General features: G+C 40.1%; 1 protein-coding gene across 2 annotated transcripts in view; it reads right to left on the bottom strand.

The window, feature by feature from the left end:
• The window catches only part of rhpn2 (rhophilin, Rho GTPase binding protein 2), a 29,289-nt gene extending 16,219 nt beyond the window's left edge, over positions 1-13,070 (bottom strand). For both annotated transcript variants that reach the window (XM_086071996.1, XM_086071997.1), the window contains exons 1-3: positions 12,865-13,070; positions 6,414-6,529; positions 3,429-3,557 (exon numbers count right to left, since the gene is read on the bottom strand). In XM_086071996.1, the coding sequence (XP_085928122.1) occupies positions 3,429-3,557; positions 6,414-6,529; positions 12,865-12,930 (311 nt within the window). In that variant the 5' untranslated portion in view covers positions 12,931-13,070. The remainder of the gene's footprint in view (positions 1-3,428; positions 3,558-6,413; positions 6,530-12,864) is intronic.
• Positions 13,071-18,503: the final 5,433 nt, after the last annotated feature.

The raw sequence follows: 18,503 nt of genomic DNA, 5'->3' as shown, positions 1-18,503 counted from the left end.
TTGCCCCCTTTCCCGATAAAACCCTCGACTTTCTTATGTCTTCTAAGGTTGTCCTTTAAGACTATCCTGATGTCTAGGGTGTGTTAAGAGCGGCTTTGTCACGATAATATGGTCCCAAACAGGTTGGGGATGACAATCTTAAATATTAAACGCGTTCAATATTTACGACTCTCGAGTCATGGGACACAGCCAACTGTGATGTGAACGGAATTCAGCCAATCAAAGAAGTCCTCTAACAGACAAACAAGGAAGCAGTGGTAAATAAAACAAAATACGTCCTATCCGATGTCGTTTTCTTCGGGATTTTTTTTATTACTAATTTCTACCTGAATGTGTGGGGTCTGTCACAGATAAATATCTTCTAAATTTGAAAAATCCTTATGTTTGCACCAGGCCTTAGTGGAAACAACTCGGTCTCCGATAACTTGGTTGTATCTGCTCACTGACTTGATTTAGTGGACACTCGAAAAAAAATAAAAAATAACACGGATATTTTTATTGACTTCCTTTTTGTTGTCATATTGGATGAAAGTTGAAAGCAGCACAGTAACGAGAGCTACATTTACTTTCCTGTGCGATTCACACACACACACACACACACACACACACACACACACACACACACACACACACACACACACACACACACACACACACACACACACACACACACACACACACACACACACACACTAAAACCAGCTGAATCCAACCAAAGTGAGCTACAATCAGGTACAGTGGGACCTATTCATGTGGACTCTGTGGGGAAAAACCTAAAAGGATTCCCATGCAGTCTTCACGTTACCTGACAGAGAAAGCCATCTATTGTAGCTCAGTATGACGACGCTAACGCTGTTCGGAGGGGAGAACGAATAAGGGATAGGATAAAATGGAGGACGAGTGAATTCTCACCCTCTTGTTTGGGCTCACGAGAAGACTAAGACAGAGAAAAAGAGCAAGAGCAGAGCTTCAAGAAGTCTTTTTTAAGTTTTTTTTTTTTAAACAATTTTTCCCCAAGCGCCTTCAGCTCCTCATCACGCGTCTCCACTTGAAACCACTTGAAACCATCTGTCCACACACGGATGAATGCAAGCAACTTGATTGAAATGCACCCAAAGAGCAGGACTGACAGTTAACGTCAGTTTATTTGCTACATGACATCATCGCATTAACTCATCCTATGAGATTTACAATAACAGATTGTTGTGCGACACTAACCATGGTAACCATACAAAGTATCATTAAATAAAAAAAATTGGACGTCATCTACTTAATGGTTTCTTCGTTTTTCCTCTAGATTGTGACACGGGCCCGCTGATGACTTTAAAAACTCGACTTGGCCTCATAACAAGCCCTCATTAGTCTTTTTGTGTGCCAAGCCTCTGTGCTTTCATGACCGGGAGGCTTTATAAGCGCCTTTAATAGACGAGACGAGTAGGGGTACATGTGTGTGCGTGCATGCGTGCGTGTCAGAGAGAGACCATCGACCTCACAACTCAAGTATCCACAAAACCACATTATTGTCTCCTGTTGGCTTATTAAGTTAATACTTTTACCAGCTGGGTGACAGCGAAATGGCTTTCCTGCCATTGGAAATAATGGAAAGAGAAATAACCCACATTGTTTCCGGTAAGTCTACTAAGTCGAGCAAAATCAATAGGGTGCAGTGTGTTTGGTGAGTCTAACTTGAGTGAGTTTAGCAGTACAACCAACTCATCTGAGTCCAATGTTTCGGGTAAATGGGGACTCAAATCAACCTGGGCAGTTCAACTTCTAACTTCCTGTGTATGTTCCCAAGTCGTATGTAATAGAAACTAAGAATCACTTCCTTAATTAACATCATTAGAGCGTTGTATTGAAAGCTCACTGGTGCTGCCAACCACCTTAAAGACAGTTGCAACCCACTTAACAGGTAGACGTTCAAGAACCAAACGGAACCACAATAACGAGTTTCATCGCAGCACCTTTGGCACCCAGAAACCAACTGGTCTGGTTTCAAAACAACAAATAACAGCAGTGCTTCACAATTTGTGAGCGTGTCTGTCATTAATTGTCAATCAGCGCCACAGAAAACATATCAGAGCGCGTTTGTCATCGGAATTTTGTCATGGAGAGTTCCTTTTTAACGTGTATTCACGGTGACAACATTGTTTCAAAATAAAGGTATCAATTGTTGAAAGCAATGACTGCTTTGCATCGCGATAGCTAGCAGCTTCTATGCAAATGCATTTGACTGCCCCTTGTTCCATTATTGTGTGTCTATGCGAACGCACACCGGTCTCACTCAAGTCCGTCAACCGTTTCCGGCAAATCCACTTAAATGGGTCAATGAATCAATACAACAGAATGATAAAGTAGCGTTTCCGGTAAATTTGCCAACTCCAGTCAAATCAAATTTAATCATCAAAGCCTCCTGTGTTTCCAGTGAATGCCTGTTTCTGTCTCCCATTTATCGTTTAAAATTAGAAATAAAATTTAAAAAACGAAAATGGAGCCTTTATTCGATCCTCTATTATGTTTTACACAAGTCAGAAACGAAATCTGACCCTAATTTGTTTCCCTCGAGCTAACGCTGCCTTAACAACACATTATTATTCTACTGCTAAATTTTCTTCTTCTACTCTGCTAATGCCGCAGCGGCCAAAGAGGTGACAATAGAAGAAGAGTGTCTTCCGAGTGAAGGCAAAGCTCGAGGGAAACAAATTAAGATGTATTTTGTTTCCCGACTTGTGTAAAATAAACACAAAATGGAAGGTCAAACAAAAGCTTGTTTCCCATTTTTCAATTTCCAATTTTAAACGAGAAACGGGAGATGGCTCGTTCACGTTAAATGGAGACAGCAACACTGCCTCTTTGTGGACGGAGGAGGAACGGGGCTGGAATATCCGAGGACTTTAGTGTGTGTGATTTTCTTAAAAATAAATGCACACGCACGACGATGCACAAACGCACATTTGACAACTCGCAAGCAGAATTTTGATATTTACAAATAAGCAAGGAAAAATGCAGATACAAATAAAAAAATAACAGGTGAAAGTAGCGGTTATTTTTGTGGACCTGAAAAACACGTTGAAATTGCAAATGTATTTGTGTGAATAATTTTGAGACAAATCTCTCCCCATATAAAAGTAGCACTTCACATTCTGTGTGGATGTAAGAGGCCAGACATGCAAAGTGACACAAATGCGATACAGTTGCGCTGACTGACTGACGACCCCGTGCATCAGGCTACAGGCTGCGGCACACAGGCGTGTTTAAATGACCACAGGGGGCAGCACTAGCCTGCCATTACAGACCAATAATGACCGGTCCGAACCACAAGCAGCAGCAGATGTTTTTCCCTAATGCGTCTTTGAAAAACAGCCAACTTAACCGCCGCCAGCGCACACATGGTGACGGAGAAGATGGCCGCCGCCACCCGTACTCACTGGCTGCTCTGGTAGACCTCCACGGAGCTGTTGAGTCCTTCCAGCTGGCCCATGAGGAGCTGCAGGTTGGAGTTGACGTAGCTCAGCTCCAGCAAGACCATCTCCTTCACCTTGCCATTGGAGGTAGCCCTGCGCACACACACAAAAACACCAACGTCAGCCTTGTTATTATATGCTGTAATGCCGCCAGACCACACGCCTGCGTCATGCTAGGTTGTATATTTATGGTTTAAGCTATTAGTATAGGAAATTAGAAATATTTCTGGGGAGGGGGGGGGGGGGGCGTCTATTACTGGCGAATCAAAAGGTCTCCAAATTAGCGTGCGTCTGGACTGCCTAGATAAGGTTGCTGACACGTTAGCTTCTGGATGCTTTGTGTGCATCAGGCTGATAGGATGCACCGCGTCGTCGTTATCTGCCGTTCTTTGTAAAAGGAGGATGGCATGTTGCTTGGCCGTTGTCAATCAAAGCCTGTCGTCGTGTCGTCACCTCGCTCACCCTCTATTTAGAGAGATCGCTGTGTTTAAGAATGAAGCCTGAAACTGAGTTGCACATTGAGGTTTCCGCGCAGTGTTGCGGCTAATATGGCAACCGATTGAATATAAACACCTTCGAGCAAGGTGCACTGTAGGACTCAGTGATGCTGTTCCACTCCAGTCCTGAGAAAATTAATTCATCAATCCGGACATTTGATTTCATTTTTTTCCCGCCAACTAACCAACCAATTAGTGAAAGACCGATATGGGTTTTTCAAGGCTAATACTGATAGTGATTATTAGTAGTCGAGGAGAACGATAACCGATATTTCAAGACGATATTAATTTGCAGTAAAAGAGAAAATATTAGCGTCAAAATAAAAAAATATATATACACACACCGGTATATAGAGATATAAATTATTTTAATTTTAAACATATGAAGAATTTGACAGCGTTGTTCAAATTTAATTTGTTTTAAACTGCAGGGAGCTTGTTATAATATGGAGTTCCCTAAAGTTTTCTACTGTAAACAAAGTTTTCTAAAATTTCAACATAATTCTCCAATTGTATTATTATTTTGTTAAATTTTTCTAAATAAAAAGTGTATTGAGTTCCCAGTGTCAGCATCATTTTTATAAAATGGAAATTTATATAAATCCATAAATGAAAGGTTCCCTGTATCTCACTGAGCAACAAATACATGCAAATGTAGCTCATTTGGGGTTCTCGTCAGTGTTTGTAAAAAGTTTCAGAAGATCTTCGCAGACAATGAAAAATTGTCTGAATATGTTCGAAATGTCTTCGCGACAAGAAAAAACTGTCTGTGAACATCTTATAAATCATGATGAAAACCCTCAATTCGCTACGTTCGCAAGCATTCACTGCTCAGTGAGATACCAGCTTTATTGGCCTTCGGATTTATAAAAAAGCCAATACCGATATTTGTCAATAGCGGCACCGAAAATCCGCCCGGCCGATAAACGGTCTATCCCTATAACCAATGACCTAACAACGTAAACTAATATTGGTGTGAAACTAACCCCAATTAGAAACCATGACCATGTATTGAACCCCTACTTACTGTTAAAGCCAAGCTTTCATTTGAAAGCCTAATGTAATACACTAAAACGCGGTGGTTCTAAACCTGGGTTTGATGGAACCCCAAGGGTTCAGTGAGTCAGTCTCAGGGGTTTTGTGGAGGTCAAGACACACACCCGACTCAAATGATTCGTTCCGCCCCGCTTGGCCATCCTTGGCTGTAGGTGTTTACACGCTACAATACTTGTGTGATTCCTTCGTAATCCCAAATCTTGTCTTGAAAACGGTACAATTTGCAAGCCAGGCCAGTGGTAAACTTGTCACAACATGACTGCGACCTTAAAAGTCACACCGCCTTTGGTAGCCCAATAGATGCCCACAAAAGACAAATAAAGCCATGCGGAGAAATTTAGAAAATGTCACAACTCAATAGAACAGGTAACACAATATGTTCGGTATTTGTTGGCCAGCACAAACCACGATACTGACTGGAGAGACATTACACAAGACGGCGTGTCTTTTTTCCTTCGACAAGATAACAAGAAGGACAAACTGGTCGGACCAGACGGATTTCTCCAGCTGCTGATAGACACGCACAAACACACAGACATCAACAGTATGTTGTATTCTTTACAAAAGACTACGCGAATGCAAAAACATTTGCTTTTTTCGTAAACACGGCAGACTATGTGAAGCACTGCAGGAATGCCAGACGCCAGACAGGACGACACACACACACAAACACCAATGCACGCACACACTACTTTTATTAAAAAGTCCTCCTACTTTGATGTTTTGTGCTATGCTTTCATTTGATTTTATTTGCTAGGTCATCCCAGTCTTTTGCATTGAGGGCAGCACAGAGGAAGAGGAGGAAGAGGAGGAAGAGGAGGAAGAGGCGTGGGCTTGTCCATTGTGCTGAAGCTTCAAGCGTGAAGCAGGATGAAGAAGCTGTCCCGTGGACTTGTCATGAGAGTGGCGTGACTTTAAAGTTTTGGTCAAACTGCTTAGGTGTGAACATGCAGGACATTTTTCATGCTCAGATGCTATTTTAAGCAATGATAGATAAATATAGCGATAATATAGAGATGTCATCTATATAATATTGATAATAATATAAACCTGTGTTGAAATGCTATTCTTGGATTGTAGCCCTATTTCAAACCCAAATTTCTATTTGAAATTCTATCACAGGTTTAAAACCCTAAAATGGGCTTGACACCCTCATTTAAAGCTCAACGCCATTTTCCTGTCCATATACACTGGCTTCTTTGTTTTCTAGGCATGCTCCTGTTCAGGATTGTTGCTACCTGGAATCTTGCACTGGCTCACCTTTGTCCTTTTCGAATGACTGATGAATTTTGAAGGGCGGCGGAATCCGACACAAGCATGAGTGACGGCGTGCCAATGTGCGGATGTAGAGCGGTGCGAATGCGTGCAAAGTAGCGGTTGTGATTCGTCTGCTTACTTGAGAAGGTTCTCGGCTCCTGCTCGCATCCTCATCTCCTTGATGATCTGCTGGTTCAGATTGGCTCGCTTGTTCTGCAGTTTGCTTCGTCCGGTTTGGGCGAACGGGCTACAACCCTGGTGGACAATAATAAAAAAACACGTCGTTCAGTTGACTTGTGGTCTTTTAATCCAATAGGGCCACCATACCGTCACCTTAAGACCATGCGAAAGTGAGCCAAAACAAACCCAAATGAAAACACTGGATTGATTGTTTTGAAAACCTTAAAATTTAAATCTTAATGCTGTCTTGAATCCCAAATTTATAACCCAAATCTTGTCTTGAAATCCTACATAGAACTCCTAATCCCAGTTTGAAAACCTAAATTAAAGCATTACCTCTCTTGTATCCCTGAAATTCTACCTAGACTTTATGCCCCTCTTTTGAAACCATAATCGTGGCCTGGAACTCTAAATTATCGCATGATCTCTCTTAAAACCTTAATCCTGTCTTGAAAATCAAACCCTGTCTTGAAACCTTAATTTATCCCTAACGTTTGCTAGAAATCCTAACCTGGGTTTGAAACCCTCACCCTAGTTTAAAACCCTAAAACTGCCTTCAAACCCCAATTTAAAAACACCAGTTTTTGATGGAAACCCTAATGCAGGCTTGAAACCAAAACACTTTCTTGCAACTCAACATTAAAACCCGAACCTTTACCCTGACTAGCTTCAAACACCAATTTAAAACCACAAACTTTGCTTGAAATCCTAACCCAGATTTGAAACACTAACTCGAGCTTCAAACCCTAAAATTGTTTAAAAACCTTATTTCAAACCTGAAATAAAGGACTAACACTGTCTCGAAGACAAAACCCAAACTGATACCTCAATTTGATGTCTTAATCTTGGCTTGAACTCCTACTCTCAGATCTCCTGAAAACCTGACCTTAGTTTGAAACCACAATACCTTGCTTTGAAACAATTGACTGCTAAAATGCGTCTACAGAACTGCACAAATAACATTTATGATATTTTACTCGTCTTTTTAGCTTCATGAGAAAACACGCGTGCACATTCATACGCACACAAGGAAAAATACAGCTGGTGCATAAAAAGGCTAGCGTAAGTGTCATGTTGTATTTTAAGGGTTTCCCCCGGAACCACCTGCGACATCCTTCCTGTGTTTCAAAGGCTGGAAGCCAGATGGTTGCCACCCATAACACGCACACACACACACACACAATCAAAAGAACCCTCAGCGCCATTAACCATTAACGGCAAAGCAACTCTCGGTCGAGAGGCGTCACGGCCTTATCGAGACTCGGTGTGCACGTGAGAGCAAGGAGTGGTTGGTAAACATCATTCTGTTCCATTTCTCCATGTTCTGGAGCTACGTTATCAGATCATAGGGAGAACATTCCAAGATGATGATCCCGGCAGGAAGCAACTAATAATGTACAATTGGGCAAAATAAATCCAATCGGTGTGCGTTTATGCTTTTTCGTTGGCTTTTTCCACTTCGAACTGACAACGGAACGCTGAGACTAAGAATAAGCGGTAGGACGAGATTAATTTTCCACTTCGTCCGACTCCATTCTGAACACGCAACGGTGCTCAAAAATTATGTTCTTCTTTTAAATATGTATTTTTTTACTTTCTATTTTGATCTTTTCTGTTACTTAAAAACTGATCAACTGAGGACAAGAGCGCCGGAGAATAAATCTCAGCATCTCATACATGCTTGGAACTATCATGCCAAATATGTGCTCCAGTGGCTGTGAACTACAGATCGAGGACATCCCAAGAAACAACATCATTGCTGGGATATCCCAGCAATGTCTATTCTGTCCAAGTAGGAATAAAATCCTCCATTTAAATCCAATCTCTGCAAAGTATTTTTTAAGAAGTTCCCCAAAAATCTGTATAATTTTAAAGTATATATTATTTGCTTTCAACATGAGAGTTCTACTGGTTCTCACCAATGTGGTGCTTGCCGGCCTGCTCCAAAAATAGCTCACCAATGATGGGACAATTGTTATTGTTTAAGAATGTTGTCCAGTGCACAAGATAATTTAAAAATGTAAACAAGCAGAGATTTTTTTTTAAGTGTTACTTATTGATATTGATATGTATTTTCTCATTATTGTGAAAAATCGTCAACATGATCAGTGTCATCGCATATCATGAACTCTTAATCATGATTAAAGGTTGTTGTTTCAAAAGTGTGCATCAAACTCGTAGCCTTTTGCACTAATCAGTAGCCAAGAAGTAGCTCGCAGTTTCACAAAAGGTTGGCACTGTAACTCCTGTGCTTGAATAACTTTAGACTGTATGATTTCCAAACTACTCAACCCAGTTGGCACTGGTGATGATTAAAAAAATAAAAATAAAAAAAGGAAACGAGTCATAGGTGTCACTTCCTCACCTAGAATACCTTCCATCAGCAGTTAACAATTATTATGAGTGGTCCAAACTGGAACTGGTGGGGGGGGGGGGGCGACCGGCGGGTGGGAGGACACCCATTGGGCCACACAAGGAGCATAACCCATCACTGCTGGCACACTCACAAAGTGCAGCCTTTCTCCCAAACAATTAGGGCGCAACACAACGAGTCCAGTCTGTTGTCATGAGCGGTGGACTCATTCAGAGGCTTCATACTGGATTCATTATGAAATGATCAACCATAATGCTAACGCTAATTGAACATAACTACGTGAATTCCAGCAGTGGATATACAAAGTCTACACACCCCTTTTTCAAATGTCAGGTTCTACCAATATACTGTTAGTCATTTCAAAAATGTTATCATGTGGCTGCACAAGTGTGCACGCCCTCATAACTTGGCCGTGTTGAAAATTAACCAACTCGTTCGTTAATTGGGAGTCAGTCAGCACACACCTGCCACCATAAAGTGCCTTTAATTAACCGGGTCAAAGGTTGACTTTTATTTGGCTCAAAACTACAATATGGAGGAGTAATTGGTTTAATATGTCCTCATATGTAGATATGGTATGGGAATAAAGTATATATTTTTTAAATAAACATGATGAAGTAGAAGTACAAATTAGTTTGTGGACCTCTTGTACTCCGGCAACTACAGTTTGAGAACCACTACACGACGGACTTTTTTTTGTTTCATAAATATGCACGTTCTGCAAATGTTTTGTCACCTTATTGAACGGTTTGCTCATTTCCCACAAGAATTAGTTGAAGATGCCCGTGTCGCACACGTGTTGTCAATTTGAGGTTCTGGCTGCCGGCCGGCGGTGGGCCAGCTGCTGTGACGTCAGCAGGAGGAGAAAAGCTGACGATTTGGCTTTCTCTTCGTGCCATCTTTCCGAGAGGAACCGCAGTAGCTCCCTGCAGGCAAAAGGCCCAAAGCCAGCGCAAAGCTTGTAAATCATTCAGAACGAGCGCGAGCAAAAGCCGAACGGGTTGGGTTTGACCAGAAATCTTTTCCGAAGCTTTTTTTTTTCTCAACAAAGTGACAACACGACTGCGGAGGTTTTCGGCAAACACTCAGCACATTTTCTACAACACAAGCTGAAATTGTGTTTAAATGCTGACGTTAAAATGAACTAATAAAGAAAGAAATGCATTAATATTAGTAGTATCTACGTTTTACAGTACATTTTAAATTATTTTTCAAATATAATTAAATAAATTTTACATACTGTACTGGTATTAAAAATGCACTGTATTCTTATTTTTATATATTATATAAATGTAATTATCTTTTTAACATTTATTTATAAATATAAATTATAGCTATGTTAATTTTATTTGAGTAAATTATTTGTTTTCATTAATATTTTATTATATTCATATGTATTTACATACATTTGATGTATGAGTATGTTTACAGTATTTATAATTATTTTTATTTAATCTGTATTTTATATCATTGGGATCTATTCACACAAATTGTGTATCTTAACATCCATCCATCCATTTTCTTAAGTGCTTGTCCTCACAAGGGTCGTGCGGGGGGAGGGGGGGGGGTGTTGGAACCTATCCCAGCTAGCTTCGGGCAGTAGGCGGGGTACACCCTGAACTGGTTGCTAGCCAATCGCAAGGTGTATCTTAACATGTTAAACACATTTATTTACTCATCAAAATATATTGATTTTGAAATGTATTATTACGCCTAGTCATTTTTTATGATATTTCATCAAATGCAAAATTAAAATTCAGATACAAGAACAACAGCATCATAGGGTGAAGCCTTGTCTCCCAGCATTCACACTGCGTGAGTGTGCAGTTGGGGTGGGGGTTCCAGTAAAGGAGGAGGAGGAGGTGGTGGTGGTGGTGGTGGTGGTGGTGGTGGTGCCAGGCTGCGCTCTCTCGCAGACACAGGAAGTGCCGCGAGAGCCTCAATCCAGACGGCGTTCCGAAGGGGATTGACAGACACAAAAGGGGAATGTTGGGATGGAGCGAGCCTGTCACAACAATCGCATGGCAAAACTGGAAAAACGAATCCACAACCTACAGGAAGGTCTGCGAGAGCCGGCGTGCTCTCCGAGATCCAGAAACTAAGAAAAGGGCCAACAGTAACCCTCAGTAAAAGCGCTTCTGATATTGTATCGGAGATGTCGGCTCTTGCAATTACTTGGTGTATCAAATCTTGCAGGAATCGCACACACTACACTCTGCTGGCATTCAACCTATCCTACATTACATAAAAAATTAATGAATAAACAAAAATCTGTATCATATCTGCGATACTGACTGGTTTACTTGGTACTGACTTGGCAACATTTGCAGCATCGCAACGACCGCATGACAAAATGTCCCTGACAACACAACACAAGCTGTCCTAAAGATAACACAATGTCCCGTTTGTTTAGCTCATCCTGTGTTGTCCACTGCAGCACCTTGCTTTTTGTGTCATCAAACTATTCAACGGTCACAGCCCTCAAAAACTTTAACAATGGCCCCAAGCAGCCATGATAAACGTAGACCTTCATTTGGAAATCCAAAATGGGCTTTGTATTGGATGTCATTATATTGTGAATGTGCAGGAAGGCGTGCTTAATGTAGTGTCTAGTGAGTGTGTGGAGTATGTGTGTGTGTGTGTGTGAGTCATGAGTTACTTGCGCAATCGTGTGACAATAAGGGTGGACACCACGGAGGTGATTGAGTCCGCCAAGCAAAGCCAAAAATAGTGTTTTACATTGGGAGGCACTTCAAAAGAAAACAATGCAATGCAGATGATCAGCTTTCAGTGGAGAAATAACTAAATGGACTTCAACACGGTGTTTTTTTTAATTTATTTACTGTAGGCTACAAATGTGCAACAGGTGCTTGTGAAAAATGTACAAAACAACTTTTTTTTTAAAGCGTGATAAAAGAAGTTCTGCTAAATATTAAAGACATAGACAAGAGAGATTGGGGAAGGGGGGGGGGGGGTTGTATGGCAGAGTAGTCCAGAAAATAAGTTTCACAAATCCAGTTTCTAAGCGAGCTGTTGCAGTTACTTTAGCTTTTATTGAATCCCGTCTGGGAAATACTAAATTTGTGAAAAAATATACATCAGGTGCTCAAAACTGGCGTTGTATGCATACAAACTATGATGTAATGGTAGAACAAACATTATAAAGGTTGGACTTATTGCTAAATTTCATTACTTTTCCAAAGTTCATCGTGGCATATTTTCCTAATACTGTAAATATATATTATGAGAATGTTTGTTTATTGTAGATGAAGTTTTGGTAACAGTTTCTTCAATGTTTTATTTTCTTCTAGAATTACACCGCGGGCCAAAACAAAGACTATGGCAGACCCCCACTGGGCCCGCACACCATAGTTTGGCCATATTCCTACTTAACAGTGTATATTATATAGTGGAAATATTTTTTTTAAATCATCTCCACCTAGCTTTAACAGGAATTCCTATCCACTTCCCGTTTCCTGCCAATCACATCATGCATCTTATCATCCAGTGCAGCCCACTCCCTCCACACACACATTCTATTCTTGAACCCGTGAGACACACACATGCGCGCGCGCACACACACACACACACACACACACACTTGACGCTGACACTGCAATGGATTCTTTTGAATTCCATGATGCTGCTCATCAACAAACAACTTTTAGATGTTCTTTTCTCTGTAACTTGTTTCTTACCGTCTTTACAAACTAATCGTCTTAGAAACAAACTATTGCTGAATTGTAGTTAGTCATTGTCAATAGTCAGCTCTAAAAATCTTGTTTTAACCATTTCTCTTTGCTTGAACGAGATGCGTTCAAAGCCTAACTGGACGCTGACGGTCAGTGAACGCACCGCGTCTCAAGTCCTGCAGCGAACGTCTCAATAAAACATTGTCTTTTTTTCAACACACAACATCATTTGTTGTAAGTAAAATAGCTATTTAAAACGACGAAAGCATCGCGAGGGGGAACAAACAACACGTTTGGGGTTTTCGTTTAAAAAAAAAAACGAAGAGGGGGAGAAAAAAACTCACCTTTCTGAAGTACTGACCGTCACCTCGACCTTCCTTGAGGCCGTTTGGTAAAAGCGCGTCCGTCATGTTGAAAAAAATCCAATCAGTTTGATATAAATTTGAATTAAGAGCAGTCTTCTGCTGCTTTGTCAACAGGTGAGTCTCCGCTCACCTCCAAACAAGTGCTGTGAGAAACTCGCCTCTCAAAACCACACACTCGCACAGTCCTTTCTGGTGTAAGCCCCGCCCACTGGTGACGTTAGAGCCAGTATGACGTCGACAGCACCTTTTTTACCCAATCCGCTTCATTTTTCGTCTTCTGGCAGGCAACTGTTGACACAAAATGGCCACTAGCCGTTCCGTGATACGCATGCGCAAACGCAACACCAGCGCTGCACAAAGTAGGTCAAATCAAATTACGGCCAAATAAACCTGAGCAGAAACCGTTGTCAAAATAAAATAAAAAATAAATATAAATACTGTACTGTGCTTTAGTTTTCTATAAGGGTGTCCTGTTATTGTTACTCATTACATTAAATTAACACGTGTGCATGGGTTAGTCTACAACCTGAAGCTCCTGTGCCGCGTATGGCTCTTTCATCTTTCTGCTGGGGGTTTCAGTGACTTTGAGTATTTTATTAAAAGTACTACTTTTTTAATGAAATTCTAAAAAAAAAAACGAATTTTCTATTGTGCTCTTGTAACATCCATCCATCCATTTTACTAATTGCTTGTTCCTCACAAGGGTTGCGGGGGTGCTGGTGCCTATCCCAGCTGGCTTCGGGCAGTAGGCGGGGGTACACCCTGAACTCGGGGCCAGCCAATCCTCTTGTAACATTAAAATAAAACTTCTTTTTTTTAATCGCTTAAGGTATGCATCCCAAGAGCCGATGTTCAACACTATTTGACTACCGGTAAGCAAACCTAAGTCGGTGAAAAATTTGTGAAGAAAACAGAAAGTTTAATTTTAATTTTTAATTATGCTTTATGCTACATGATCTATAGAAAAACAAGCATCGCTCACGTCTTACAGAAGACAGTTTACAAGCGTGTGTGGAAATGAAGGTGACGTCACGTGACTGACGTCTACAGTCTGGATGAACTGATGCTGTTTGCTAAGGTTCAGAAGCAGAAATCTAATTAACCAGTCAAAAGAAATATTCTACTATGCAATTATTTTGAATAGTCATTTGAAGTCATGCAGAAATTAAATCGTGTGTTCTTTGTAGCAGTACACATAAAGGATAAAGAAAATGGGTCTCTCTCTCTCTCGCTCACTCTCTCTCTCTCTCAATAGGATAGAGAGTGCAGGAAAGCATTCATTTCCAAGGTCCTTTAACACCTGCCTGCTCTTTTCCCACACTAGTCAGTCAGGGAAGCCCCAACACACTCAGCCAGTGTGTGTGTGTGTGTGTGTGTGTGGGTGTGCATGTGCGCGTGGGTGTGCGTGTGTGAGTGTGTCGGCAACGTGTTCAACCTGCCGGGTCAGTATTGATGTGGAGGCTGCACTATAATTAACATTTCTATTCACATGACTTAAAAATGACGTTCGAGTCAATGGGCTATGTCGCAAACAATCCTTACCTTAATTCCTGTATGTGCATTTGGGCACTTTTTGGAGAGAGGCTCTGTCACGTTTGACAGGCTATTTGTTCCTTCACACAGCACTCATCTTGTTTTGTGCGGTGGGAACACAAAAGGACACTTCTTTCAACTTCAAGAAAGTAAAACGTGCACTGAACCTGGTTGACCACTAGAGGGAAGTAGACATTCACGGTTTGCCAACAACGCCTGCTTCCACTTTCTCATCTGCAAAAAAAGTGATGACGCAATTTTGAGCAACCTCATAGAATTCTCCAAGCTGTCATGAAATACTTTCCCCTTTCTTTTTTTTAACATCGCTTTTGTTCTCGTGTAAAAATCATTGTTTACATGTACACTTTGCAACATAAATGAATAAAGAAGTTAATGGTGCATATAGTCTGATGACTTAATATTGTAACATACTTTCATTAATCATAAATGTGATTATTATCCCAGCAAGAATATTTGCTTAAATTTGCTTTTAACTGACAATATATCATTTGTGACATCTAAATTATACTAATATTTAAACTTAAACCTGTGGTTTTCAATTTGCATGATTTGCATGACTTGACGTCCTTGACTTTTGCTACACTTACTCAATGCAAAAATAACTCGGTCACACCCACACCTCAGGCCAAACGTATTTTTTTGTCATTGAATATCATGCGAAGACACTCTGATGAAATAATGACCTATATACAATTACATTTTTGGCTTTGTTACATGTACTTTAGTTGTATATACTCTAACCTTGACTTTTTGCCATAACCTCAGTGCATTGACATGTGAAAATGACAATGAACCGACACAGCCAAAGGGGAGACAGGAGACTAAATACACACACGCTAATGACACAACAAGACACACCTGGGGCAAGACACAAGTAGCTGAGGGCACTGATTGGTTGACACGAGGAAGGGCAGGATTAAACTTAACAAGACCAAGAGAGACACACAAGGAAAAACAGAACCCAAACATGACAATGTCCACTAAATTGTATAGCGGCTATCAAATGTTAATCTACTTTGGCATTTATACACAGTAAAACAGTAGCCTACATTTTAATAAAAATAAGCAAGATAACATAAATTAATCAGTAAACTAGATGGAATCAGTAAAAAAAAAAAAAAAAACCACACACACCTGACTAAACAAATAATTGTTGTCATAGCAAGTTGCAACTCTGTTATTCTGAGTACTGTGAATGTTTTTGTTTTTTTGTTTTTTTTAAATATCATTACAATTTGTTCCAATAACTCATTTCTTTGCGTTTTACATTTACAAATACTGTTTGTAAGAGATTGAAGACGAAAGGTGCTCTAATTCTTTATTCTTCTCCCAGGCCTAAAGGCGGGCAAATAAAATGCTGAAGGGATACACAGATGAGTTGAAGTAACTCATCCGGTTTTGCGATCAATAATTTATGTGCTTTTGATGTATTTGATATTTCTTCTATATTAGTGTAGACTAGAGCTTGTGGTGTTGTGAGCTCCGTAAACTGAGGCCGCTTTTGCCTTTTCCGCTCATTTGTCTTGGCACAATAGCCGCACAGAGACGGCTGTGAGTGCATCGCCCCTCCAAGCACAAGTGGGGGGCACGGGGCAGGCGAACAACCGGCGTTAGACCCTCCGACAGGAAGCACGGCGGCGGAGGTGGCGTTGCCATGCCGCCCCCGCTCACGGGCCGCAAGAACTCCAGCTCCCCGTGTGGTAGCAAACCACAACAAATCCATGGAGGCGGCACAGTGAGAATGCATCAAGAGGCGGATGAAAGGATGACGGAGAGTCGGGAATGATGGCCTCCTTTCTCCCCCGCCTACTCTGAAGAGCTTATACAGAATGTGCGAACAACGTGGATGCTAAAACATACATGGTAAAAGTCAAATAAAGTAAAACTACTCACCTTTTGAAGATACTGTACTGGACACGCGCAGTATAACATTTTTTTTTTAATGATAATTATATATGCTAATATGAAATTGAAACTGAGGATAAACATGACAACAAATTGATTCAAATTAACCAACACATTAGCTGCTCAAGATTGCACTGCTGTCGATGCACCGAGCTCTTCTTTTTAATAAAGTTCAACATCAATACCTTGTCTCTTTTTTTCTGAAAGTATATTCATATGTCTTGTTTTTAGTGAAGTGCTTGTCTTCTTTTTAGGAAAGTGAAATATCAATGACGTGTCTTCTTTTTAATGAAGTGAAATAACAAGTTTGTCTTCATTTTCAGAAAGTGCAGCATCGAGAAGCAGCTCTTCTTTTGATGAAAATGCAACATCAAATGTTTGTCTTCTTTTTGGGAAAGTGCCAGATCAATAGCGCTTCTTAAAAGTGTTCCATCAATAACTTCTTTATTTTAGAAAATGCAACATATATAGTTTCTCTTTTATGACATTGTATCGTCAAAACCTTGTCTTTGTTTTAGGAAAGTGCAACTTCAATCGAATGTCTTTTTAAAAAGTGCAACATCAATAGCATATTTTCTTTTCAAACCAATAGCTTGTCTTCGTCTGAGGAAATTGCGACATCAGTGGCTTGTCTTCTATTTAGTAAAGTGCAAAATCAATAGCTTTTTTTTTTTAGGAAAGCAAGAATCAATAGTGTCTTCTTTTAAGAGTAAAGTGTAACATTAATAGTTTCTCATCTTTTCTTGAAAGTGTAATATCAAAAGTTTGTCTTCTTTTTAGGAAAGTGCAACAGCAATAGCATGCTTGCTTCTTAGCTAAAATGCAACATCAATAAATAGGATGTCTGTATGTTAGAAACAACATCAGTAAGTTTTCTTTTTGGAAGGTGGGAAATCAATATCAAATCAAAATTGCATGTTCTCGAAAGACAAGAGAAAAAACAGCTAGAAACGCAACAGTGGCACGCATGCACGCACACACACAAACACACATAGTTACTTTGTAAATAAGCCCTGCAAAATATTAGAGTAGACTATTTATTTAACAAATCCAATGTTTGGTGAGTGTGTATATGTGTGGGATTAGGCAGGAGAATTCTCCACAGTCGAGAATAAGCATACCTAAAATAGCCAGTCACACCTTTGCTGCTCAACGTGAAAGGGAAATACATTCAGAAGCCGCAAGTTAATTGTGCGCTTAGTTAGCATTCGCCAGATGCAACTTAGCCATTTAACTCCTTGAACTGGAGTGTGTGTGCGTTTGTGTTACACAAACACAGCTTTTGGAAATGTTCCTCTATAGAAGTCCTTATTGTGTGACTTTAGCTAAAACAACAGGAAGTGGTTGCTGTGTGTCCAAAATGATGACACAGCACAAACTGAAGGACCTGTTCCTCCACTCGTCCCGTCGTGTGACCTCCTTTGGCAAACTAATATCAACAGAAGCTTTATTATTCACACATACTGTCACATGAAAGCAAGGTAGAGAATAGTGGTTTGCGCATCTCCTGAGTGTTAACTACTGTGCCCTATTCGAACTTGCGAACCAAAACAGGAGCACCAACCCAGGTGCCTCAAGTCAGTCTCTTGGATGAATTAATAGTGATTTAACGACTTTGCTGCGCGATATTAAAGATGTTACATTAGTGTTGTCTTTGTCTAAATACCGCATGTATAGGCCTATACACCTGCAAGAAAAAGTATGTGATCCCTTTGGAATGACCTGAATTTCTGCATAAGGAAAAAAGTAATGCTAGCTAATGGGAGTCCTAAATCAGACAACCTTAATTCCAAATATGATGAGTCTGGAAGTGTTGGTTATATAAAAAACAACAACAACAACATCAGTTTTTAGTTTTATATTCTCAAGGAAGCATTGCTCTCAGAAATCCTACAATTACAAATATATAAACAATATATTAAATAACTTATCATAATAATCAACATTATTATTATTATTATGTTTAATATAAATGTTTTAATGATTATTTTATTGTTTTAAAAAGTTTACTTATAATACTAATAAGGATACAATTTTAAATTAATGTCACATTACACAAAAAAAATGATATTAAAATATTTTAAGCTAGTTGACGCGGCAAAGTCAAGGTCACGTGACGCACCCACCTGTCGAGGGGGAAGAAGTTGTGCGCTGCGCAT

Source organism: Leptonotus elevatus, chromosome 3 (assembly GCF_054856555.1).
Source record: "Leptonotus elevatus isolate MCC_2025b chromosome 3, RoL_Lele_1.0, whole genome shotgun sequence".
NCBI lineage: Eukaryota > Metazoa > Chordata > Actinopteri > Syngnathiformes > Syngnathidae > Leptonotus > Leptonotus elevatus.
This window is presented reverse-complemented; position numbering and strand designations above follow the sequence as displayed.